General features: G+C 40.6%; 1 protein-coding gene across 1 annotated transcript in view; it reads right to left on the bottom strand.

The window, feature by feature from the left end:
- COL25A1 (collagen type XXV alpha 1 chain) overlaps window positions 1-25,983 on the bottom strand; it is a 305,016-nt gene extending 279,033 nt beyond the window's left edge. The window contains exons 1-2 of the mRNA XM_075287294.1: window positions 25,525-25,983; window positions 17,526-17,595 (exon numbers count right to left, since the gene is read on the bottom strand). Coding sequence (XP_075143395.1) covers window positions 17,526-17,595; window positions 25,525-25,824 — 370 coding nt within the window. The 5' untranslated portion in view covers window positions 25,825-25,983. The remainder of the gene's footprint in view (window positions 1-17,525; window positions 17,596-25,524) is intronic.
- Between the last annotated feature and the right edge of the window lie 1,841 nt (window positions 25,984-27,824).

Here is a 27,824-nt window from a genome sequence, read left to right as displayed (position 1 = left end):
GTCCATCACACACCATGCACACTGGGAAGATCACCACTCTAGAAGACCGTTTCTCAAACAATTTTTCGTTCACAGAGTTATATGGGGACTTATTTTTTTGCGGGACAAATTGTAATTCATAGTGGTACCATTTCATTTTCCATAAACTGTTTTATATTTCCATGTACATTGCTGTGTAAGGGCTCTTTTTTATTGAGGCACAATCTACAACTGTACAACAGTATTGTAGTATACTGTCAAATTAATTTCCATTACACTTAGTCTTTCCTAATGAATGCAACAGGTAAACTGCTATGTATACACCCTGTACGGATGTAGCCATAAGCTAATGTTCAATGGTATCAGTCCTTTTAGATTGGGAAAAAGCTCCTTTCCTTCATCATTACTAGAGATGAGCGAACAGTGAAATATTCGAGAGTCGATATTCGTTTCGAGTAGAGCCTCAATATTCGACTACTCGATCGAATATTGAATCCCATTATAGTCTATGGGAAAAAATGCTTGTTTCAGGGGAAACCACTATTTGACTAAAGGAGAGTCACCAAGTCCACGAGTAGCAGGAGGAGAGTGTTTATAGTCTATGGGGTACGTGCACTTTAACAACACAGCGCTTGCAGTTGCGCTGATATAAAGTAAGCTCCCTTGTAACCGCAAGCTGCCAGCTCTCCCGACTAGCAAAGATGAGCCTGCAGCAAATTAACGCTGCTTCTGCAGCAGGCTCGTCCTTGATAGTCGGGAGAGCTGGCAGCTTGCTGTTACGAGGGAGCTTACATTTTCCCATAGGAATGCATTGACCAGCATTGATTGGCCAGTGTACAGCATTCGGCCAATCAACGCTGGTTCTGCCAGAGGCTCCTCTGTGAGGAGGCGGAGTCTAGGATCGGACCAAAATGGAGACTTCTGTGGTCCGATCTTAGACTCCGCCTCCTCACAGACAAGCCTCCGGCAGAACCAGTGTTGATTGGCCGAACGCTGTACACTGGCCAATCAACGCTGGTCAATGCATTCCTATGAGAAAAAGTCAACTCCCCCGTAACAGTAAGCTGCCAGCTCTCCCGACTAGAAAGGACGAGCCTGCTGCAGAACCAGCGTTGATTGGCTGAATGCTGAATGTATAGCATTCGGCCAATCAATGCTGGTTCTGAATCGAATATTTACTGCGAATAGCTAGTAGTATTCGATCGAGTACGAATATTTTGAATACTGTAGTATTCGATCGAATACCTACTCGATCGAATACTACTCATTCATCTTTAATTATTACCTTCACCGATTTCCCAACAGATAATTGACTATGTGTAGCATTATCATTTCTGCTAAATAGCCTTGACTATATATATATATATAGAGAGAGAGAGAGAGAGAGAGAGAGAGAGAGAGAGAGAGAGAGAGAGAGAATGTTATATAGAAGTCAAATGATCTTTTTTCTCCTGTTTTTATTCCTGCATTGAATGTGTTAAACTTAGCTCAGTGGTGCACCTGGATTTCATAAACCAGACAACTGCACTATCATACACAAAATCTTAAGTGGTTTTGCTTGTGAAAACGTCTTTCTCTGCTAAATATCACTATTTCCCTCCCAAAATACAAAGTACCAGGTCTGGGGACATGAAATGTCTTGGTACATATCCTGTTTTTCATTTAATACATCCTGGACCTTTCAATTTATTTTTGGGAGAACACAGGGCCACAATGGTATCTTTGACATGACTGATGTTTAACTAGAACCTCCAGTGCATTTTACAAAAGGACAGTCTTAACCTCCCACTATTACAAATGATGAAAAGGAAAATGGCAAGGACTAAATGCCTCTCCTGCTGAGACAATGAATACAAGTGTGTGTTCCCATCATGCAGCAATGTTGCCCACAAAGAAAACGATGCTGGGGCTGGTCTTATTGTATACCTCACATTGGCTACACTGAAGAGAGTCTTGTCTGACCATTTGCCCCGAAAGGGACCTCCTACAAGCTCTTCCTCTCAGTCTGCTTTGCTTCTCTTCAAGCCCTTTACAGACTTTGAACTGGGGGTTGTCTATCACAAGAAGTCCTTCTTAAGTCACTTTTCATAGAGGTTTCATGGGGTTTAGACAGAGGTGACCAAGCATGAGCAAACAAAAAGATTAGTGTGTCTGAACACAATGCAACACAGAGACATGAGTAACCCTTTTGTGGATTCGTGTAACCCAGTTAAGAGAACACTGCAGTGTTGTCAGAAAAAGAGGATACACATAGGCACCAGAAGAAAAAGAATGGATGTGATGGAATAGCAGCCATCCAGAAACAAGTGTCCTTTAATAAAGATGTGAAATTTCCCAAAGAGTGAATGACTGCTGGCTCATTGCTATCCATGTAAGGTCTATTATTAGCAACATCTAGTAATATATACAAGTGAGTAAAAGGCAACCCCATAAATCTACCATGTCTTCTGCATGGCTGATAAGATGATAATAGTAAGCCACTCTTCCAAAACACACTTGACACACCTCAAACACTTCAAATGCCATTGTAAAGCTAGTAATGATGGCTCCAGATCAATAAAGAGTATGTGAAGATTTAATCTCCTTCATACAAAGGACAGACAATGTAAACCTCAATGGCACTTCCCTGGTTCTTATCACTAACATTATACAATCGATAGCAGATTTTGGATGTTTTGTGCCTGTACTGCTCGGTACAGTGAATGAAGGTGAACATGCTCTTCAATCCTTCCAGCAGCTTTCCGAAAAAAAGGACAAAGAGTATTGTATTCTGTATTTTACTGATTAAAAACCAAACACCACTTGTAAGACCTCTTTTTTGTACTCTAATAATAATAAAATCCATAGCAACAAGCTTGCTTCAACTTCTGACGCCTCTGTATTCCCATCTGTCAATGGCATCCTATATTAGTAATCACCTTGTGTGCACATGTAAGGGTAAGTTCACATGGGTTTTTTGGTCAGGATTTTGAGGCCGTATCCGCCTCAAAATCCTGACCAAAAAGACGGCTCCCATTGAATAAAAAAAGAAGCAACATGCTCATTCTTTCAGGCGGATTCGCCTCGTGATATCTGACTGAAGACACTCCTGATCCCGACTATGCCCGTTCATTTGGGCATAATCCAGAGCGGAGTGTACGATTGGATACTGGTGTGAACTTACCCTAAGTGTCCACTCACACTGGATCTGCAGCATGTGTTTAGCGTATATCGCAGGATAGCTCCTAACATATAAGGGCTCGTTCACATATGCGCCCGGCACTCCGTTATACAGGTTTCCGTTTCCTGCATAAAACAGAGCAGGATACGAAAACCTGCAGGAGTCTTTCTCACCCATTCATTTGAATGGGTGAGAAAGCTGTCCGGCCGTGAGCGGCGGTGAGCGTTTTATGCTCTCCGCCGCAAAATTGTTTTTTTTTAATCTGGACACAGAGTCGGACATACAGTACTCTATGTCCGTTTAAAAAAAAAAACGGTTTCGCGGCGGAGAGCATAAAACGCTCACCGCCGCACCCGGTCTGTGGTTTCCATCTTCTTGCATGCAGAAGACGGAAAACACAGAACGGAGACCAGAACGCAGGTGTGAACCTAGCGTAAGTCAAACATATAAATAAGCCCCCATTCACCTATGTTCACCCCACCGGCCTCTGTTGCATCAACATACATTTTTTCCGTATATAAAATAAAGTCAACTATGCTATTCAGAGGCAGTCAGTAAAAAAAAAAAAAAAAATTTAATGTGTTTTTTATTTTATCTTGGGAGCCTATGGGTGACTTATGCAATACATGCCTATACAGTAGAATACTTTGGAGGCATCCATCAGTGATATACGTCAGGAAATCTCCTGTGTGCTGTTGCAGATACAACAGCTTTGTTACCAACATTTATTCTGTGCATGATATATTCTGTGATACTGCGCAGGAAGTAGCAAGATGGTGCCTGTTCATTGTACACATTGGAAAGGTAAGTGCTGATGGTAGGAAACAATGGCAAGGTCAAAATAATAACGTAGATTTCTTGGGTAGGAGCTTTTTACACATTTTAATGTGATGAAGCGCAAATGGATTGATATTTTGGTAACTGAATTTTAACATAAATTCAAACATTTCCATGTGGCGTCTGCACATGTCAGTCAACTACTAGATGAGGAATATGCCTTTTTGGGAGCTTCTAAACAGTAAACTAGGTAGCAATATCTATTACATCTGTAATGAATTATGTGGTTCAACAATGCGGTTTACCCATCACAATAGATATTTTAATTGGAATTGGCCAATGCTGTGTTCTCATACGTCAGTTTAATAATCCATAGCATAGCTACCCATCAAAATAAACCAAAAATGTATGGAGGTGTAATAGTCTCCATCACACAAAGGACAAAAGCTATGCACCTGTATAACTGAGTTAAGCAAAAATTGATATTAGAGATACCACCTGTCAAGATACCACCTGTCACCTGGCCAAGGCTCTACCGGACTAGAGGTACACAAAAAATAATATAAAACATGCAGAATACAGTAGTAGTATGCAGTATACCCAATTTTAGGATTAGGGTATAGGACTGTTATCATAGGACTATGTGCAGATGAAATCAGTTCCTGGATGCACGTGCAGTCCAGCTGCTCTCCGCCATGACGTAACAACAAGGGAACTGTTTTCCTTCACAATGATGAGTCATGGGACTTCAAACATCTTTTCACCAAACATCAGAGAGTTCACTTACCTTAACAATTTAAGGAGAAAATAAACAAATCTGCGATTGTATGGATAACCAAGGATGAAAAAAAAAAAAATTACAGCTACAAGAAATAAGAATTGCTTTTATTATCGGGATCATCTACACGGCCCTTCGCTTTTCTATCTTAAGTGTCTGAGCAATTTCATATTCAACAGGAAATGACTGAGAAAAAAAGAACCTAGCTGTTCAAGAAAAGGTGTGTGCAGATGGGAACAGTGGGATCCCTACTGACCCTAAAGATATGTCATCGGTAGTCCCAGAAAACCTTCTATTAATATTGACCACGATGAACATGATATTCTCCATTTCATGCTTTCAGAGAAAGCATGGTATATACAGGTAGGTAAATTACAGGTGATACAAAATTATATAAATGGGAGGTCAAGTATATGTAATATATTATTCTATAACATCAGACTGTTCCCATAAAAATGTATATATGAAGCAAACACTAGTGTATCATGATTTTCAATACACACATATTGAATACTGTTCACATAGGAAATGTATTACGCTCACAAAAGTGACAATATAATTGTGTAGTACATTACATGTAAAGGTCATGTTCTTTTCTTGTTCTCTGCCCTGTATACATTAATAGCTATTAAATGGGTGCACTTAAAGAGGGCCTGTCACCTCTCTTGATATGTCTGCTATAGTACATACTATATCAATTGTGCAGTATTTTTTTTTAGCCCTCTGTTGTGCCTACCCTCTATTATTCCACCCAGACATGTAGGAATAAATTGACATCCCGGTGTTGCCAGTTTGTGTGTTCCTACACAATAACACAGTGTCCAATCCGTGTCACTGCATCAGACTAGGTAGGGAAATACCCTTATGACTAAAGGAAATGGTAATATTCAGTTTTCATTTTTACTTATAGATATTTAAAGGGATTATACCATTAAAGTCAATTTTTTTAAGAAAGGCTATTTTTCTCCTACTTTCTCTACCTACTGCGCCTGCCTACAGGCCACAAGAAAATGGCCGCTTACTTACTGTGTAAGCGGCCATTTTTCTTGTGGCTGCAGGCATGCGCAGTTGGCTCTGCCCAAGGCCTAGAAGTTTGACCGCCTGCACCAGAAGAAGACGCATGAAGAGGCTGTTCCTGAAGAAGATGGAGGTTTCTCTCGCCGCATTGGGGACGCCCCCAGTGCTGTTTGAGCACTGGGACCCACCCCCAGTGCTGCGAGAGAACTCATTTGCATACTGACAAAAACCGGGATTTATACTGAACGGCGGCGCGGAGAAGATATCTAAAGGTAGGAGAAGAATAGCCTTTCTTAAGGCTATTCCTACGTGTCAACGAGAAAAAATTTGATAAGTCTGAATATTCCTTTAACATATATGACACACCTAGACAATTTTGCAAAAAAGAAATGTTGCACTAAGAAAAAAAAGGACATTAGTAATTTAATTCTGGAACATATCAGTATGCTTGTGTCAACAGAACTGTATTTATGTATGACTATTCCGAATCTATTCTTCCCTCACTATAAAACACAATGAATGTAATTGAGGAAATAAAGTGGCTTTTGTATACACCACAATCAGGGGTGAAATATGTAATTATGAAGTGACCCAAAAACAATAAAGCAGGGACAGGAATTGTTCTGTCATTCTCCTTCTATAGTTTTATATTGATCTGAACCTTGAAAAGCGCAGCAGGCCTATTTCTCAGCACCGAGCAGTGATTAAAATGATAGCTGGCTGTCTACATTTCAGCATCCTGACAACAGGTACACCAGCAGAGAAATGAAGTCATTAAAGAGAAAGGAACGACACATAAGCTAAGCCTAGCTGACAGTCTACTCTAAAACCAGCTGCTGCTGATGTATGGAAAGCCACAGGGCACTCAGTAAGTGGTAAGAATTTATGATATAGCTCGGAGCTCCGGTATAAGGCAGTAGTGAGTAGCAGACCCTTGGAGTTAGCGCTCTACCTTCCTGTAGTCCCCTAATTCTGTGCACTGTAGTAGTGCCTACTTGGGTAGGGTTTATAGCTTGATTCATCTTAAACTGGTTTTCTGGGCTTATATGACTGATGACCTATCCTAGTTAGGTCCACTATCGAAAATTGGCAGGAGTCAAACATCCTAACACTTGTAGATTAGCAGTGTAAAAAGATTGCAACATTTGGACTAAACCCCAAGCATAGCATCATATATTGTATAGCGGCTGTGCTTGTTATTTCAGCTCATCCCCATTCACTTGAATAGGACCGAATTGCAAACTTTGTAATATGATCAATGAACGTGACACCACATGACTTGTGAAGCTGAAGCTTTGTACAGCTGATCTGTGGAGGTCCTAGTTGTTGAACAACTGCAGATCTTTGACTGATGATCAATCTTATATGCCAAGAAAACCCCTATAATGATTAAATTAGGCTGTATTCACACACATCGTATAGTGCAATATACAAATCACTACATTCAGTGTATTACGGTTTGTGGGCACGTTCATGTCAGTGGCATTTTTTTTATATGCAGCATGTTTTGGCATAGTTTTTTTTCTGGTGTTTTTCCTGCAGACTTTTCTATAGGTCTTGACAAAAACAAATGTACAAAATAACACTAAATGAAAAACTCCACCAAAACTGTTGGTTTGTCTGTGGCAAATTTGTATTGTACACCAGTCTAAATAAACGGCCTGGCTGGCACAGGGAACCCGAGATTTAGGAAGGGGTTGGAGCCTCTTCCGAAATCTGTTAGGGTAAGATCACATGGAGGGAGGGAGTGTCTTTAGGCTGAATCGCGAGGCGAATTGGCCTGAAGAATGAGCATCTCGCTTCCACATCTCAGTTCCCGGAAAAAAGACCTGAGCGGCTCCCATTGATTTCAATGGGAGCCATCTTTTTGGATTTTGAGGTGGATACGGCCTAAAAATCCTGACCACAAAACCCTGTGTGAACTTACTATTAGATGTCCCAGCTCCAGAATGGAAATCTACACCAAGTAGGAACTAATGTAGATTTCCTTCCCAATTCACAACATAAAACTGGTGTTGTAATAAATCAGTCAGACAGAGGCATCCTCACCTTGGCTTGCCCCAATCTACACTCCAGCAACATTCTCACAGTATGGTGGGCAAAGCGTGGATCAGGCTTATGGTGCACATTTGGTGCAAAAAAAACTGGTGTAGAGGAAATGATAAATTCCCTTCTGTGTGAAGGATCTCTTATTGTTGTACACAGTCCAAGTAGAGAAGAAGACAGGAACGTGGATATAAAAATGTACATAAGAACAATATATTTCACAATGTTACATAGAAAGCTGTGTGCCAATCGCGAGGCCAGTAAGGGTCATTTACATAGACTAATGATATGCAAACAACCATACCCACAAATGCTTGGTCCGTCCACACAGCATAAAGATTACCCATGAAATGGGCAAAGGCTCTTTTATCAGATTGTGTATGTGGGTCTAAATCAGGGTATGTGTTGCAAACAAAATGTAAACAGTGTGGGGAATGCAGTCCTATAAACCATCCCTCATTCCCTAAACAGTTTGTATCAGGCTGTGTAAAAACACTATAGAATAAAAGATTGACTTCTACTGTCGATCAGCACTTAAACTGACTTAAATTGGTTGGGTAAAAGGACCCCCAAGTCTAAACTGTACAATGCTAAAGTGTAATATAGCAAAAAAAAACAAAAAAAAAAACCAACCAACAGTAATGCAGTAATGTTACATTTGTAGCAATATGTCATATTTAACTAATTTATACACCAATTACAGTAACTTTTCATTTATAAATCACAGAACATCTAATTTGACTTAAGCAACCTAAACATATAAAAAGGCCAGCAAATATGAACGATCTAGAAAACATAAAAAATTATTTAGCTATAGTTTATTGATACAACATAATATATGGTCATTTATTTTTGTTTAGATGTATATGTGACCATTGTCTAACGTATTCCTAATGAATATAGCACATGGGGTGACATCTGGCAGTCACAACACATGACATCAATACACCATACAACCCCTGGCATTCCATCAAGTGTCAAGAGAGTTGTATATACACCTTATCTATATAACACTGCTGGCCTTGTCCATAAAACAGGGCTTTGTCTGGAATAGGGTTTGCAGGTATGCCATATGCAATATGTATTGAAAAATTGACAAACAAGCATCTATTGTGCACCGATCTAGTTAACAGGTGTCTCTCAATGGCTCCCCAGCCTCTGCATTTCCTTTATTCTAGTAGACAATTTAACTTTCCCATGCCGTGCTTTAATTTCTAAAGCAACCGAGACACGTGGAAACTCCAGACCAAGTCTCTTAGACATTACCTGAGCTACTCTTTCCTGTTGTACACATTTAAAAGCTGCAACGATACAGTGTATAAGACTGGAGACATAGATCTAAAGTGCATGTGTTATCAGACAGAGACATTGTACTAGAGCACTAAATGTGGAAAAAACACACCAAAAAAAAAAGTTACATCAATCGCTCTGACATTTTATTTTATTCATTATGTACCTATTTCCCCAATATATAACTCAGCTAGTATTACCTTATTTAGTTACTCCTTTCTATCTGAAAATTCAGGGTATTCTTCTCCCTATTTGGGTCATGTGATCTCAGGGTGTTCCCTGACAATAATATGGCTTTCTGTTCTTTATTGGGGGTCACTTTCTCAGGTAACAGACCTTTCAGTATGGGGGACAATATCTGCTATCACTAGCTAGTGCTGATATTAAATAGCTTAGGGCACACACCTATCATGGAGGAGATTGCAGTGCTGCCTCGCTGACTATATTTTTCGGTCTCCTTGATTATTTTGGAGAATATATAAAGTAACAGTTAATCACACTGTCGTCACCCCCCCCCCCCCCCTCCAGCAACAGCGATGCTTGGGATTCATACCACAACACAGACAGATACAAATATAAAAGTCTAGATAGAGCCAGATTAGGAGTGAGGAGATGTTGGATTGTAAGTATATAAGGAATATACCGTATGTACATCACAGAAGCCTGGAGAGCCTGGAGAGCAGATAGTCAGGTAAAAGGTGTCTGGAGAGCTTCTTAACTCAAAGGCCCCGAGTTGCAAAAAAGCTGTATTTTAAGCCTTTGTGGAAATGAGAAAAATTTTCCAGCTCCCGCAAAGTAATTGCATTTTATTGTAAAAAAATGCATGCCTTTTTGAAAAGCACATGTTAATTTCACCTGTACAAAAGCTATAGTTTTCATGTAGACTTCATATAGTGAGGGGGCACAAAAAAAAAATACAAATCACACTGGAAAAGTAGTGGAAAATAGAATTGGTTTTCACTACTTGTGGCTGAAGCTTTAGGGTCCATTCACATGGATTAACGCGAGGCGTTTTTGTGCTTATTTTGTGCTTATTTTTACAGCCGTATTTTACTATAGAACTCAATGGAAACGTCTTTTTACGGCTGTAAAAATAAGCACAAAATAAGCACAAAAAACGCCTCGCGTTACTTCGTGTGAATGGACCCTTAAAGGGATTTTCTCATGAACATAACTTTTCTTAGGGCTAAGTGTCTGATTTTTGAGGATCCCATTGATAACAATCCCGAATTTGAATGAAGCAAAGCTTACGCTGCTACTCCCTGCAAATAGTTGGGCATTGCACTCTGCTTTAACTCTGTATTTACATAGAGATGAATGGAGCCACAGGATCAGACCCTGATAATCACATACTAATTTGCCATCCATGCCCTTGAAAAGATAAAAGTAGTTGGAATCCAGTAGGTCCACTTTTCCATATGGTCATCTCATCCACTGGGTGGTAGAGTATGGCACAATTCCTGCCAATTTTCCAGCATTTCCAGTCAATCGGCATAGTCATGACGCCTTTTGAGAATTACACAGGTGCTATCCAACGTGTTTTATCTTAAAATCTACCAAATACTAAAATATTTTAATGTTAATATATTAATATTTAGTATAGTTTAATATAGAACTAAAAATATTTTTAAGCCACAGCATAAAAGACAATTTAGGCCATGGTGAATAATAATCTATGTTGTAATTTTCGCATTATTACACAAGATTACGACTGTCGTTTAACCCTCCTTGACTGGTTATTACCTTGTTAGAGTAGAACATATAATGAGATGTGTATGTAATAGTTTTAATGGAGCTCTATAAAATACACTGTTAGGAAACTGATAGCGTGTACCATTGATGGGCATCTTATAATGATGCACAGCTTCATCTGTGGGTCAGAATGGCTTGTCCTTAACATTTATATAATTGCAATGCATCCTTCTATTTGCCTATTTACTACAATCTCCGGACATGATGGCTAAAGTCATATGAGCGCAGACGTCTGTCTCGTGTAGTTTTGTATGCTGATTCCTGTTTAAACACACACATCCTTGTTAAAAGGTGCTTTTAGTAAATCTTCCAATGATGCCAATGACTGCTAAGGTGTTAGGTGACTGAGTTTACCTGACCCTGCACGGCAGGAAGATCCAGAACACAAGCACTTCAAAGGCAAGTATATTATCACGTTACAAGAAGCCATCTCTTCTTATAAAAGGCAATGTAGCCATGGAGAATTATAGAAATAATTACAACACTTTTATAGTGCATATAGATCTTATGGCATGTGATGTCATTGCTTACATGGTATCACTGGCAGTGCAGTAAACTGTCCAGATAGTAAATAGACATTTCCCATTCCCTAGCTAGTAGGTAATATTCTGTTGCTTATTTCACACTGACATATCACACAATTAAATGTCTCTTTTTCACACTAGGGCCAATTCCATAGAAAGCCAATTAACCTAAGAACATATATTTTGGTGACTTTCTTGTACTCTGTAGAGTGATGAAACCTACTGTGACAATAACAAAAATATACGTAATTGTAATAATTACACTGTATATCCAAAAACCGTCAGCTGCCAGTATGTCACGACATTGTACTAAAAAATTCTCATTTCTTGGGATAACCAGTCAGTGAAAACCTTCATGTCGTCCCAAACTTTCCATGTTTTTTTAAAAAATTTTTAACGGAACAGTCTTTACTTTTAAGGCAAATCACTATTTGCTTCTTGTAGGGATTTTCCAGGCTTTAGTAATTGATAAAAAAAAAAAAGTGGGGCCGAATATCCAAGACCACTGTGGATCACCTGTTTGCAGCTGTTCCAGCACTTTACAGACTGTCACATCATGCTCAGCAGTCACATGGCCTGTTCGTAACTCATTCACCTTCAAGAAACCAAGCACAGTTGATATACAATGCAAGGCACTGTCCTTGATTCTCTATGAACAGATAACTGTCAGGAGTCAGAGGAGTTGGACCCCCGCTGATCCTCAGATCCGACACCTCTGATGGACCCAACTAACCTCTTGAGCAATAGCCTTCACACACCCCTAGGGTTGAAATGGTCTAGGATCCTCCAATGAGCTCTGGCTCTGACACAATAATGGGCCTCTACTAGGACAAGACTATAAGGGTATAGTAGAAGAACCAATCACTTGGGTATGTGGTAGATTTTACAAGGGTGGAATTGCAAGTAACATATTATACCTGTAATATCTGTTGCTAAGTATTTGAACAATGTGTATAGAGTAAAAATTGGACTTGCACCAGTTCTGTATAGGTGGGATATCTCAGCATCACTTTCTCTGATGGGTCCCAGGAATCCCAGTCCAACGCTTCCAGCTGCATCTGACAAAGCAAAATGTTGGCACCCTACTCCTTAGCCTTGAACCCACAAAAGCATAGCAGGCTGAAGAATTGTCCCCTACAAACAAAGGAGAATCTTTCCAACTACCATTGTGTTGGGAAGCTGAAAATCCTCATCCATTTCAATAGCTAGAAATAGCCTCTGGAGAATACATCACATTACAGAACATGGTGAAATGTGCAGGAACTTTCAAGGAATCTGAAAGGTTCTCCTCTATATATGCTGATGTGTTTTAAATCAGCCCAGTATGTTCAAGTATCATCATCCCTTCTGTTCCCAACATCTTTTCCATACATTAAAGAAAACTCTTTCAACACAAGCCCCTTTTCTTGCTTCTGCTATTAGCTATAATCCTATTTAAGGCCAATGTTCCAGACAGGATCATCAATCGTCATACTCACATCACCAAGACCATATAAGCGTTTGGCTCAAACCCAGTGATCCTGACATGAGGACTGGGTGCATCCTGTATATGTGGGGATGAGATATACATGTTTGCATGTGGTGCAGGGGAAGAAGAAATTTGTGCAATAAAGACACAGAGGGTGGGCACAGGTTCTAGCTCTGGGCTATTCGAGAGATAATGTAAAAAACATGCTTACAGCTCAGCAGATTGTAATGACTGCAACATAACCCACAATGTGAAGAAAGTATGTAACTACTTAATATCAGCACACATGTAAAAAAAATGTCTAATACTATTCAATTCACTGCTAAACAAATGCAAAAAGTATTTTCTATCTGCACATAGTGGAATCACATATTCATAATGTGCACTGCAATTCTGCTGAACATGCAACCAGTTTCTTTAAAAATCTTAGGCACGACTCATTTCTTAAAGGCAATTCCAACAAATGCTTAGTGAAAAATGTGTTAATTCAATGACAGGCTCCCTTTAAAGAGCATAGGATCACATGTTCCATTCATAACTGATTTATGATGGATATGTTTTCAAATAGATCCCAAAGAATTCGTTCAGGTCCACTGGCATAAATACCGGGATAGCAGCAGTAGTGGCTAATATAGGGCCCGGGACATTAGGGGGCCCGATGGGTCCCTGATGTTTTTTTAATAACCTGTTACCTGTTGGAGTAACCCCAGCAGGTAATGGGCCCTATTTACTTACCGATCCCAGTTCCTGCTCGTGGCCACCTGCGCTTCCCCTTCTGCGTCTGTGAGCAGGAGCGAGGATCGGTAAGTAAGGCTGCAGGCCTGAGAACCCAACAAACACTGCTATCATTAAACTCTGGGGTCTTTTCTTACCCCAGAATATAATGATTGGAGGGCCAGGAGGTGAGGGAACATAAAAAACTTTGTTACTTACCTCTCCTGTGCTCCGGCAGGCTTCGGACTTGTTTGGCGATGTGCGCCAGATGTCAGGTGGGCCTGGCCTACATCATTATGCATCGCAACGCCGGCCTGGGACATTCTTTGGACAGACACAAAGTCCTGCATGTCCGACTTTGGTCTCCATTCAAAAGAGCAAATACAGAGTGGAGGCTGCAAACGGACACCTTCAGATTATTTTAAAGACCCATTGAAGTGAATGAGTTTTTAAATGGACCATTTTCAAACTGTTCCCAATCTGTTTTTCTGATCTTAATGCAGATTCACGACGGACGGACATTAGGCGCAAGTGTGAACAAAGCTTAACATAGTTTTTTTTATGCCTGGAAGGACCAATGCACCATTATAAAAAGAATAGTGTGAGAAAAGTAGTGTAACCAGTTAGAAAATAGCGCAAATACCAGGGCTATGGAGTCAGAGTCATAACCAATTTTGGGTGGAGTCAGAAAAAAGTTATAGAAAACGATTCATTCTTTTTAATCCTATTATACATGTATTCATATTGTATAATTAATTAGATACACAGTTTGTTGTAGATTTATTTTCGTAGGAATTTGATTTAATGAACTAGAGGAGCTTTACTGATTCAGACTCACTATGGTCATTTATGAAGAAGTCAGAGCAGGAGATGGAGTTGGAATTGTAGTCGGTGGTTTGGACTACCGACTCCGTCACCCTGGCAAATACTGCACTTCACATTTATGACAGACGTGACCCAAGGTATGAGTGACTGTTCTAACATAAAGCGGTCTTCATGTAATATATATATTTTCAATGTTTGTGACAGATAAATGGCAGATCAAATGTAAATTAAATGTATGTATTCAGTCCACCTTCACGTAATCGTGACAACCTATCTGATCTCTGTACTGTCAGTGTACTTGGCAATGTGATAGCAAATGTGACCTGATCATTGCTAGCAGGCACAGATCTGCTACTTCAGCACAGCTCTATAAAATGATGTAATGTTAAGCTCTAGTGGCAGTGAGGCAGAAAAGCAGAATTCCTTGTTACCGAACCATTATGTAACCCTAGAGGCAAACCTGATTTTTATACTCTTACCAGCATAATAATAAGTCAGCCTTTCATTCAATGGTGAACTTATAGCCATGTCATATAAAACCAAATGTACTGCAATGAGCTATCTGCCATAAAAAAAAACAAAAAACCTTAAGGCTTGTGCAATGCTAGTGTCACCCAAAAAAAACGTAGTCACCCACTTCGACAGACATCTAAACAGATTGTCAAAGCATAATACAACAGCGTTTATGAACATATTAGGAATACCAGAGTCTGTATCAGAGAGCTTACAACCGCCAGGCTGAGTTTCTACTAATCCAGCCCTAGCTAATATAATGTATTACATTTCCAAGCAAGGCAGGATGGGATGGTTCTGCCAGGGGTATTGTAGAAGGGAGCCAACTGTCACAGGCTGTTTCATTCCTTGAGGCCAGTACTCTGTCATGCAGGCGACGTTTGTCACAAGTCAGCTCCACTGCCACATGCACACAGGGGAAAAGAGACCCCCAGCCTGAATTCCAGCCCTAAACATAGCCTTTCATCTCACACAAGAGCCCTGGACTGTCATTCATCAATCCTTTCTACACAATGCTGCTGTGTAAGCCTGTGGCTGCCGCTGCTGTCAGAGGTGATTGTGGCTATATTACTCTGGTACACATTCAGTCTACATATTCAGTCTTTATCACCTGGGTCAGCAAATTAAGTTGAACAAGAACAACTTTTGCTCAAGGCTGAGAAATTAATCTTAGAGAAATTAAAGACAAGAGAGGAGCGGGGATGGATACAGGTTATGCCTCCATCTGACTTCATTACGGCTGCAGCAGCACTCAGCATTTCACAAATCCGTGAACACGCAAATTGATAATTGATATCGGCTCACTGGAGTGAAGCGTGTGATTGGAACCGATAATGTAGGGTCCCCTCCTCCAGCGCTTACTTCCTAAGCCAGAGAAATAACAGGCAAAAGGAAATGCTGCCTGCAAACAATGCAGGGAATGCTGGAAACAAGATGACCCTGTGATGCTTTAATACATGCTGACTATCATATTGATCCTAGAGAAAGATAAAGGATATCTGCTCAAGCCTAGTCTCCAAAATGTACATATATGGAGCAACTGTGACGTAGCTGAAAACTAGGCTGACAGGAGGTTTTACCAAACATAAGTAATTCCTACTGAATGCTAATGTTTGCAAAAATAGCTATTTACCTGCACAGTCATGCGGATCTTATGGTTATGTACAATACATTAAACAACGACACACCGTTACAACTACATATCGGTAAGGTTTGCAGCAATATTGAGGCTGACTTTCAGTGGCTCTATGTTACTGTTTCATTAGATACCAATTGTTAAAACACTCATTCAACAGACAGTTTTCCCTCCCTACCGCTTCATACAATGGCTTGGCTGAGTATGCATGTGTTCTCAGTGGTAAGAAGGAGGTAGCAGCTGGCAGAAACCTTTGGCAGCAACACCAACCTTGTCTATAAACTGTGTTTGGTATTGAAGAGTATCCCTATCTAAAGCGGCATTCACACTGCCACTGCTGTCCGTACTGGTCTATCCGTGGTAAACCCCGGGGAAACTGGACAGCAGACGGCTTGCAAGCAGTCGGCTTTAAATCCATTAATTTGTCCTTTTTTTCAGTTTTTTTTTCCACGGACACAAAATCCTACATGGAGGACTTTGTGTCTGCGGAAAGAAAAAATGGACACCAGGTGGAGAGGCTGAAAACGTGCACGGGTGGTCACCTTTGAAAACCCATTCAAATGAATGGGTTTTAAAGCCGACCGCTCACAAGCCGGCTGCTGGCCTGTTTTCCTGGGGTTTACAGTGGACACCCCGGGGCAGACAGCAGCAGCAGTGTGAATGCTGCTTATTTGTAATACTTTTTTTTTTATGAGAATTTTGCCTTCAACCAACTGATGCATCTGAGGCAGACTGGTTATTAAGGACATTATAAAGACTGGGATTGTTAGGTAGTATATCCTAATAACTAGACTGTCAAGACACACATAAGTTATCCTGGCTAACTGTACATAAAAAAAATAGCTTGGCATCAGTCACCCCAAAGTATTCCCTATCTCAGGTTGTACAATTCTTTCTGTTTTGCTAAGAATAAAATGCACTCTTTCATGATATCCGTTTAAAACAGTAGTTCTTAACTTGGGTTCGATCGAACCCTAGGCCATATGCACGGTTCATTTTGTGTACCAATAAAAAAAAATATATACCTATGTCTTGAATTTGGAAATAAATCATATTCGATTTATCACTAAAGAAGGGTTTGGTGAATATGCATATGAAACTGGTGGGTTCGGTACCTCAAACATGGTTAAGAACCACTGGTCTAAAACATAGTCAACTGTTAGGTATGAAAATAAGGAAAAATAATCATTGAAAGACAATCAACCAGTTAAGCAAACATAATCAATAAAAAAAATCACTAAGAAGGCAGCACTGAGCTGAGTAACATTCTATTCTGATCCCAAAGACTTGAGAATGAACTAAAATTCTTAGATTTACAACATATTTCTGTCACTTCCTGGAGGAAAAAAGTATTGTCATTTCTTTCATATCTGTTAAACAGGTAAAACAAGGAATCGCTATAATCATTCATCCGCTAACAGGACAACAGTGAGCCTACAAATGGCCACATTTCATTCTGTCTTTGGCCTAATAAGTTGCTCTGTATCTCTGCTGGCAAGCCAGGGCCCCTAAGGGCAAGGAGATGTCAATCAAGTGGTCACATTTACCTGCTGGGCAGTTGCATTCTGCTGGAGCTTCTCTTGAGATTCGTATTTTTGCCATGTGTTCATATGACCTCTGTAGGGAAAGGACAGGAATCAATATATAAGGAACAGAATCATAATCATAAACTAATAGTTACACAAATGTATACTACATATTATTCTCACATCAAGTCAACTGTGGGTTATGTCATTTAGATGCATGAAGTGAACAGGATGGATATGAGGAGTGTTTCCTCACCACACTAAGACACTAATAATTCTATGACAACTTGAGATGAGATTCATGTATGTTAAGGCAGTAATAATTATAAAAAATGGGATGGCTGTATGTTATGGCAGTAATAATTAGCTTTGCGAACACATGGGATTTGTCTAAACCATGCGCTTTTCTGACATCTGCATAGCTGTTTTAAACAGTACTTGTAACATATAAATCCCTTGTTCATCATTTTGATGTTTTCATGTGTATCCTTTGATGCTCATCTAATCTGTGCTGCTTGTGGAAGACTAGACAAAATAAGTCTCCTTCCTCCTCTGGCACCTAACAATCCCCTTCTTACTTCTCTTTCCAAAAGGAGTCTTTTCAAATACAAAGCACATGACATGGATGATGTCTGTGAGCTGCCCATGCCTCCATGGGACCCATTCTCTTTCTAAACAAAACAGACAGGAATAGCCTGAGTTTTGCACAGGCTCACAGACCCAAATATGGGCCCTTGATAATATACGCACGTATGTATGAGGCCATTAGAATTTTGAGGGTAAGTGTGATGGTCAACAAAACCATAGGTAACACAATGACAAAGCACATGCCCATGTGCCCGGACCCATGATAATACACGTACATATGTATGAGGTCATTACAATTTATAACTCATGCACGCACAAACTTTGTTCTTATTATCTGTAACGTCTCTGACTGTTCAGGTCTCTGCAACACCCTCCACTCTCACACAGGAGGCATGTTCAGTTTGATTCCTTGTGTAAAGTTTTTTCTGGCTCTGTCTGAACACTGCTCTATAACTTCTCCTCTGTAATTGAATTTCCACCACACCCACCTCCTGAACCTTACTTCACTCTGTTCATCAAATAGTTAATCTTAGCCTTGCCTGTGTGATTGACAGCCTGTCTACCAATTGAGTCTGGGGCAGGTCCTGGACTTCCCATATACAGGTCTTCAACCCACACAGGTTGACTGGCTATTTTGTACTCTGTCCTGTGACTTGTCCTCGCTAGCTTCCTACTTGCTCTTACTATTGTATTACTCACCTCTGACCATTGGCTTCCCTTGTGACTACTCTTTGCATTACGATTTTGTACTATTTTGTCTCTCTAGCTGTGACTCTTGGCTTGCTGACTTTGCTTCTGTGTTGCTTTGTCTTGTTCCGTGTGTTACTTATTCATAAAAGGAACTGGCGCTCAGTTACTTGCCGTCACCTAGGATAGTTGTGGCATATAGGTAGGGACGGGCTGGGTTGAGTTTAGGACTCACTGTCTCTGTCTTCCTGTTTCAGCAGCAGCACTAGAGAATTGCACAACTAGTATCATTATCACTATATTTGCTTTTATACGTGTGTATAAGGTGATTCTAGTGAATTACGAATTACCACAGATTTTCATCCATTGTCAAGCATGCTGTGCTGCCGCTTGTACACATGGGTATGTGCATATGCAGTTTTCAGGTGCAATTCTGATTACGTTACATAGCCATGTGATGTTATTTAGAGGATAGTATAGGCCACTTTGGGGTATTTAACTTCACCAATTAGGCCATGCCACACGCCCCCTGGACGAAGTCTTGCAGTGAAACAAGCATTGGGGTGGAGTGTTGGCCAGGTGACAATAGGTCATGGATTTATGCATGTATATTTATAACATTTGTCATTACAGCTTATTTTGCACCACTTGACTCTCTCTTTGCATGTGTTACCTACCCACAGCATTTTTGCTTGGCGTTTACTATATTGTATGTGTTGTTGATGATATAGTGATGCATTCACACTTTCATGATTTTGCTTGTATACTGGGATGTTCCTCCCTGTTCATCTCATCTGGCCATGTTTGTTATATGGTGCTCTCCTTGTCAGCATTTCCCCATCCTTTATATTATATATGTATATTTTGGTTAATATTATATTTAATAAAATTAAATTATTTTATTTTGTTGTATGGGGGTATAGTTACATGATCCACGATTTTGTTTTGATTTATGTTTTGCTGGCTCTTTTGAAATTTGCTATATATCCTCTATACATAATACATAAACCATATGCAAAATTGTTAGTGGCTGTATAGAGAATGTGGCTATAAAACAAGTCAATGCCTTATCAAGATCAGACATATCCTCTCTTCCAGGTCAAACAGTTATCAGTCCACACAGTAATATTTTGTAAGATAGGGGGTTACACGAGCACTTAGATTTAACAAGCAAATAAATCAAGTGTGAGATGGTGAGGGCAGTAATCCTAGTACTCCTGGGTCATCTAAATATTCACTTTATATCAGGCAGTGTTAACTTTACAGATAGCCTGGTGCTGTGCTTCTTGAGGTGAGACATGCCACATAGCAGGTGTCAGCAAGAACAAGTAGACAGTGACATAGAAAAGTGCACAGATCCCTTGATGGCTGCCTGTTCACTAGTGTACAAAAAAAGAGTCTGACATCACTATTATAACGATCCATAATTATCTATGCATAGCGGCTTGTATACAGTGCACAACTAGAAACCTCATTGATGCCTTTAGTTTATAGATATATACAAAGTCAAATTTAATGTGAAAATTTACCCTTGAATAACTGCAACGTGAATATCTACCCCTAAGAAATGTAAAGTGAATATCTACCCCTAAACAACTTTAATATAAATATCTATCCCTAAGAACTGTAATGTGAAAATCTACTCCCAAACAACTGCAATATACTGTGTATATCTACCCTTAAACAAGTTTAACCCATTCATGCTCTGCACCATACTATTACTTCACTCTGAGCATATAGTTAATGCTCAGCGCTGTAATAATATGGCGCTGTAATGCTGCGGACACAGAAGCTGTACCTGTGTCATTATATCCTGCTGTGTAACAGAGCCGAGGGCTGGGACCAGTCGCCAGAGTCGGAACATACTCTGATTAACCCCCTGAAGCCCCCCTCCAACCTGTCACCCCACACACTATGTATTGCAGTACATTGCACAGTGGATCTGAGATCCCAATTTCAAGTCCCCTTGTGGGATAAGGAAAAAGAGGAAAAAAAAAGCACAAACACATACCGTAATAAAAACACACAAAAATAAACAAATAATAAAAAAAAAACTTTACTTAAAAAAAATATGTTACAAATATCCAAAATATCCAGCATATCTAGACAGTTTGGACATTTTTGTTGGCATATTCTGGGGAAGGCTATTTTCTATTATATGCACAAAACAAGGTCCTTATCGCATGTTTGGGTGAATTTGGTGTGGAAGAACTTGACTGGAGCACACAGAACCCTGACCTGAACCCCATCAAATACCTTTGGGATGGACTAAAATACAGATGTTGAGCCAGGCCCTTTCATCTAACATCAGTGCTTCACCTCACAAATGCTCTTCTGGATGAATAGATAAAATTCCCATAGACTCACTCCAAAATTTTGCAGAAAGCTTTCCCGGAACAGTGAAAGCTGGTTTAGGAGCAAAGGGGGGACCAACTTCACATCAATGCTTATGAATTTACAACTGGATGTCAGAAAAGCTCCTATAGGTTTGATGTGTAGGTGTCCCACTAATTTTCTCCATATAGTGTTTATACAGTGTTGGCCAAAAGTATTGGCACCCCTGCAATTCTGTCAGATAATACTGACTGTCTTCCAAAAAATGATTGCAATCACAAATTCTTTGGTGTTAGTATCTTCATTTAATTTGTCTTCAATGGAAAACCACAAAAAGAATTGTCAAAAAGCCAAATTGGATATAATTCCACAGCAAACATAAAAAGGGGGGGGGGGGGGGAAGTATTGGCACTGTTTGAAAAATCATGTGATGCTTCTCTAATTTGTGTAATTAACAGCACCTGTTACTTACCTGAGGCACCTAACAGGTGGTGGCAGTAACTAAATCACACTTGCAGCCAGTTGAAATGGATTAAAGTTGACTCAACCTCTGTCCTGTGTCCTTGTGTGTACCACATTGAGCATGGAGAAAAGAAAGAAGACCAAAGAACTGTCTGAGGACTTGAGAAGCAAAATTGTGAGGAAGCATGACCAATCTCAAGGCTACAAGTCCATCTCCAAAGACCTGAATGCTCCTATGTCTACCGTGCGCACTGTCACACGAGAGAGATTTAAACGCAAGATTGTGCGGATGGTGGATAAAGAACCTCGACTAACATCCAAACAAGTTCAAGCTGCCCTGCAGTCCGAGGGTACAGCAGTGTCAACCCGTACTATCCGTTGGCATCTGAATGAAAAGGGACTGTATGGTAGGATACCCAGGAAGACCCCACTTCTTACCCAGAGACATAAAAAAGCCAGGCTGGAGTTTGCCAAAACTTACCTGAGAAAGCCAAAAACGTTTTGGAAGAATGTTCTCTGGTCAGATGAGACAAAAGTAGAGCTTTTTGGGAAAAGGCATCAACATAGAGTTTACAGGGAAAAAAAAGAGGCCTTCAAAGAAAAGAACACGGTCCCTACAGTCAAACATGGCGGAGGTTCCTTGATGTTTTGGGGTTGCTTTGCTGCCTCTGGCACTGGACTGCTTGACCGTGTGCATGGCATTATGAAGTCTGAAGACTACCAACAAATTTTGCAGCATAATGTAGGGCCCAGTGTGAGGAAGCTGGGTCTCCCTCAGAGGTCATGGGTCTTCCAGCAGGACAATGACCCAAAACAAAAGGACTAGAAAATGGTTTGAGAGAAAACACTGGAGACTTCTAAAGTGGCCAGCAATGAGTCCAGACCTGAATCCCATAGAACACCTGTGGAGAGATCTCAAAATGGCAGTTTGGAGAAGGCCCCCTTCAAATCTCAGGGACCTTGAGCAGTTTGACAAAGAAGATTGGTCTAAAATTCCAGCAGAGCATTGTAAGAAACTCATTGATGGTTACTGGAAGCGGTTGTTCGCAGTAATTTTGTCTAAAGGTTGTGCTACCAAGTATTAGGCTAAGGGTGCCAATACTTTTGTGCGGCCCATTTTTGGAGTTTTGTGTAAAATGATCAATGATTTGACTTTTTTCATTCTCTTTTGTGTTTTTTCATTGCAAGCAAAATAAATGAAGATATTAATAGCAAAGAGTTTGTGCTTGCAATCATTTTCTGGAAGAACATGAGTATTATCTGACAGAACTGCAGGGTGCCAATACTTTTGGCCAACACTGTAAATATGTATATAGATATATAGTACATTATATATAGATCTTGACTATAGCTGTCACAGGTTGTAGACATGACTTCATCACACTCTGAGTAAACAGGCCGTGGCAGTCAGACTCTTAGCACCACTGCCGATCAGCTGTGTTAAGGACGAGCACTACAGCCTCTTCATTCTTTATATCAGATGCTGGCGCTGCGAGTGTACAGAACACTGTATTTTTCATAGTGGCTGTATAATGCATCTAAAATTAATCCCCACCTTTACTATGGTAAACTTACTACATAATCTTTATAGAGAGTATCCAGAAAGCTCTGGAACTCCCCCTAGTGGGGGTAACAAGAAGACAGAAGTTCATTACTTAAAAGGCTGTGCAGTTCTGTATCTGATAAACTGAGCTCTAAAAACTGTAAGGTTAAATGTTGCATGTAGTGAAATGCAGCTAAAAAATGCTGTGGGGAAACAAAATAATCAAATTTTTTCCGCAGTGTTTTTCACTGAGTTTCTGCTGTGTTCTTTCTTTCCCCATTACATTGTTATGAAAAACTCTCACAATTCTGCAGCTAAAATTTACATACTACAGTTCAATTTCTCTGTACTATAAAATACAGCATTTTTCCCTTGCATTTTCATAGCAGGCAAAAATGCTGCATTTCTACCATGTTGGGCCTTATAGGTGGCAGATTTTGCTTCATAAATCACACACAATCATTATAAAGGTTTACTGGGGAATATTAGGTTTTTTTTATACAGTTCCACTGAACACGCTGCTAAATCTATTGGACACCGCGTAATCTTTTTGGATACATTTTGCCATTAAACTCTATAGGCACATCAGATTATATTGCTAGAGATTTTCTTGCTATATATGCTGACTTTCAGGGAATAGATATATAGCAGGAAACTACTGGAAATGCAATTCCTTAACATTATACAAGAAAGTTCAGTGAAAGGAGATCTGCACATTACAATTCTGATGATCGTGTGTACTTGCTCATAACATTTTGGCAACGAACCCAGACTCTAGGGGGTCTCTGAAAAGCAGAATGTCCATGAAAGAATGAACACTATTAGTTTACACATTAACTAGCATATGATAAACCCATGCATGGTTAGTATATGCCCATAGTTACCTAGTAATCTTAGTAAGATTCAATATGAAAAACATATAGATAGATGGATAGATAGATAGATAGATAGATAGATAGATAGATAGATAGATAGCAGGTAGATATGGTAGCTCTAAAACAGATGAATAATTGTTATATTATAGACAGATAATTGCCAAATATGCAGAGAGACAGATATTAATTAGCTAGATTATAGATAGATAGATAGATAGATAGATAGATAGATAGATAGATAGAGTTTGTAGGTAGAATAGATAGATAGATAGATAGATAGATAGATAGATAGATAGATAGATAGAGAGTGTTTGTAGGTAGAATAGATAATAGATAGTTTGTAGATACGATAGATAGATAGATAGATAGATAGATAGATAGATAGATAGATAGATAGATAGATAGAGCGAGCTTATAGGTATAATAGAAGATAGATAGTTTATAAGGATACAAAATAGATAAATATTCTGTAAATAAACTATATCTTGACCACATTAAGAATGACCTTAAGTATTCCAGAACCACAAGATTTTTATGTAGATTCTGTTTGACAGATAACATAATTTCTTCCCTAACATATAGGATGTACCTGGATGAATTATTACCTATGTAATTAAAATGGCCATTTTATACCTATGACATTTAGAGTAATATAAAAGGACAGAGCTGATTTTCTCATCTGGGATAATTCACTCCGTTATTACAATGTCTTTGCTGAAGTTTTACACAGGACTGCAGATAAAACAACTCACACTGAACTGTGAGAGATGTAATACAGCACATACAAGGTAATCCCAAAATAGTTGAATGACAAATTCAGCTCCGCTACCTCTGGAGGATGACCACTTTATTGAGACAAGCTGAGAAATTCTCTCTTTTATACGGAATTCTAAAATGAGTAATACACATAGACATATATGATCATCAATGTATAAAGTAATAAATAACCATTGAAAATGTATTCTGGCAAAACCCGTAAATGTGTTAGCATGCTGAAGCCATATAACAAGTGAGTCATCTTAGCTAATAATACATCCTGCATGTGCTACACGGCCGCAGAGGTCCTGGTCATTGACCATATCCCAATAGTGGACAGTATAGTGCTATACGCTATATAGTGCATATTCTATATGGTGCTTACGTCCTGCTCAATGGAATCTCTTTCCAAAATTTAAGGAATTGCATTCTAAGCCAAATCTCAATATATATCTAAACAGGACTCTTTGCATTATTACAGTCTATAGCAAATGAGATCTAAGGGCAATGCCTGTGACTACTCTGCTATGTGATAAAGTATATTAGGAAAATGCTTGTAATGTAATAACCTAATCCTTTATATTAATGCAGTGGAGGGGGTCCCACCACATACCCTTATCATATATCTGAAGCTCTTAGGACCAGGACCCTTCTGTGCTGTGTTGCCCCTTATGTGGCTTCACCCAGCTGCCCATACCCCATAGATATGCCATAAATGTATGGGACCTCCATGTAGCAATGCCCTGATCTGAAGCAGAAGACAAACCCTCCACACCTGGGACAGAAGTCGGTCCACCTTCTCCTGTACTATGGAGTTGAGCTGATCCACAGATAATCCAGGCACATGGAAGATGTCCCCTGATTTGCCATGCTCCAGAGCCCACATCCTGCCCTCCAGGTTTGCGCTCTTTACATTCAGGTACACACAGGATGCCAAGGAGAAAAGAGAAAGCACCAAAGCCAGCACACAGGGCAAAGTCCTGCTCCAGCCGCGAGCTCCATCCCTGGGCACCTGCTCTCCGCTCCATCCCTGGTAGTTGCCAGTTTTATTCCCGGAGTCTCCTTTCACCAACATCTCTGCAGTTCTCGGCGACCCCTGTGGTGTATCAATAGGATGAATCAGAGAGATACCAGTGCGAGAGGAAGAAGTTGTGGCATCCAGAGGTAGCAGTGCACCCACGGAGGTCTACCCGGCGCCTGTGACAGGACGCTGCTGACTCCTGCAGGCACTTGTTGCCTCCCGGTGACTGGAGCTGTGAGGGGAGAGCAGAGCAGTAGCTGCAGCAGCAGCAGCAGCAGCAGCGCGGTCTGGTGTGTAGTGTGTAGTGTGTGAGCTCTTCCCGCCCCCCTGTGAGCTTTAAATATCCGAGCTGCCACTAGTAGCCCAGGAATGCCCAGTCAGTGCCTGCACACTGCAGCCCCTCTCCTCGGGCACTCTCATTAGCATACATCATCCTCCTACATAATAATAACCCTTCACAAGCCAAGGCAAACTACTGGACAGTGCAGCCGGTATGGTCTCCTCACCTCAGGTGTGCACCGCATCATGTCTAGAAGACTGGAGAGAATTAACAAACACTAACCCCGCCCCCCCCCCCCCCCCCCCTGAAATCTCCCTTATTGAAATAAAGACAAGAGATGTAAACTCTTTAAAGGACGGGGTGGGCTATAGCTTTATTCATCTTTAATTCTCAACCGTTAACCACTGACGTTAAACACTTACATCATAACCTTATCATGACATCATATATGTATGCCTACTAACAAAGCTGAAAAACGTGCGTAAAACCCGTTTTGTAAAACATGCGTAACTCTGAAACGCGTAATTAAAGCTATTTTGCTTCACCTCATCATTGGATTTGTGGTTCTGAGGCACGCGCCCCCTGGTGTATCACTTCAGTGTCAATCACTGGAATTTGTCTATACATTTTCTATACGATCTAATCTCTCCTGACGATCGTAAAACCAAGGGACGAGCGACCCAGGTCTTGTGACGAGTTATACCTTCATCCTGTTGGCAAAAAAAATGAAAGTGGTACCTGAAGAGACTGATCAGGATCCACTACAAAAGATACTCAACAAAGGGTTTCATTCTTGGGAAGCGCAACTCCTGTGGGTTTACCCTCTATACATCCCTTATTACGACATAACTTCATTACTTCATAACTTTACTACGTCATAACGCGCTTACGTCATAACCGGGAATAATGCGTTATGCCAACCGCTGGACTCCCTGCGGGCTAGTCCGCTATCATCTCCAACATACAATAAATTCTGTACCGCCAGCTATGACTTCCAATACACACGCAGTAAAACTGCAAAAGAAACACACATTAGAACCAAAACAAAATGAACAGTTAAGAAAACGGGAGGGAGGGCAAAATGGCTTGCTGAGGTGCTGGTAAGAGGAAGTGGGGGCAGGCAAATCCACTTTATACCACAGCTAAACCAACTGTCTATGACATCAAAGGGGGTATACAGGGAGGAGCTAGTGCACTACTGTGTTTCCCCGAAAATAAGACAGTGTCTTATATTAAATTGTCGCCCTGAATATAGGACCTGTCTTATTTTCGGGGGATGTCTTATTACAACCGGCAGTCATGCCGGCACTTCCTTAGTAGAGTGGCAGCATGACTGCTGGTAGGTAGTGTAGGGGAGGGGGGGAAGGTATCATACTTACCTTTCCCATCTTCATAGCAGCACTGGTGCTGCTGTTCATCCCGGCAGTGGTGGGCAGGGCTTAGCGAGCCTTCGGGGTGGGGCTTAGCTGGCCTTTCATGGGCGAGGCTTAGAGAGCCTTCGGGGGCAGGGCTTAGCGGGCCTTTCATGGGCGGGGCTTAGCGATCCTCAATTCATCCCGGCAGTGGTGGGCAGGGCTTAGCGAGCCTTCGGGGTGGGGCTTAGCTGGCCTTTCATGGGCGGGGCTTAGCGATCCTCAATTCACTGACAGCTGGATGCCATGCTCTGTGCTCAGCGTGCACAGGAAAACCGGCTGCTGCCTCTTCTGTATGCCGGCTGCTGTCTCTTCTGTATGCCTGCTGCTGTCTCTTCTGTATGCCGGCTGCTGCCTCTGGG

The sequence above is a fragment of the Leptodactylus fuscus genome, chromosome 1, assembly GCF_031893055.1.
Source record: "Leptodactylus fuscus isolate aLepFus1 chromosome 1, aLepFus1.hap2, whole genome shotgun sequence".
In the NCBI taxonomy this organism is placed as follows: Eukaryota; Metazoa; Chordata; class Amphibia; order Anura; family Leptodactylidae; genus Leptodactylus; species Leptodactylus fuscus.
Note: the sequence above shows the minus strand (reverse complement) of the source record. Positions and strands in the feature narration are given on the sequence as shown.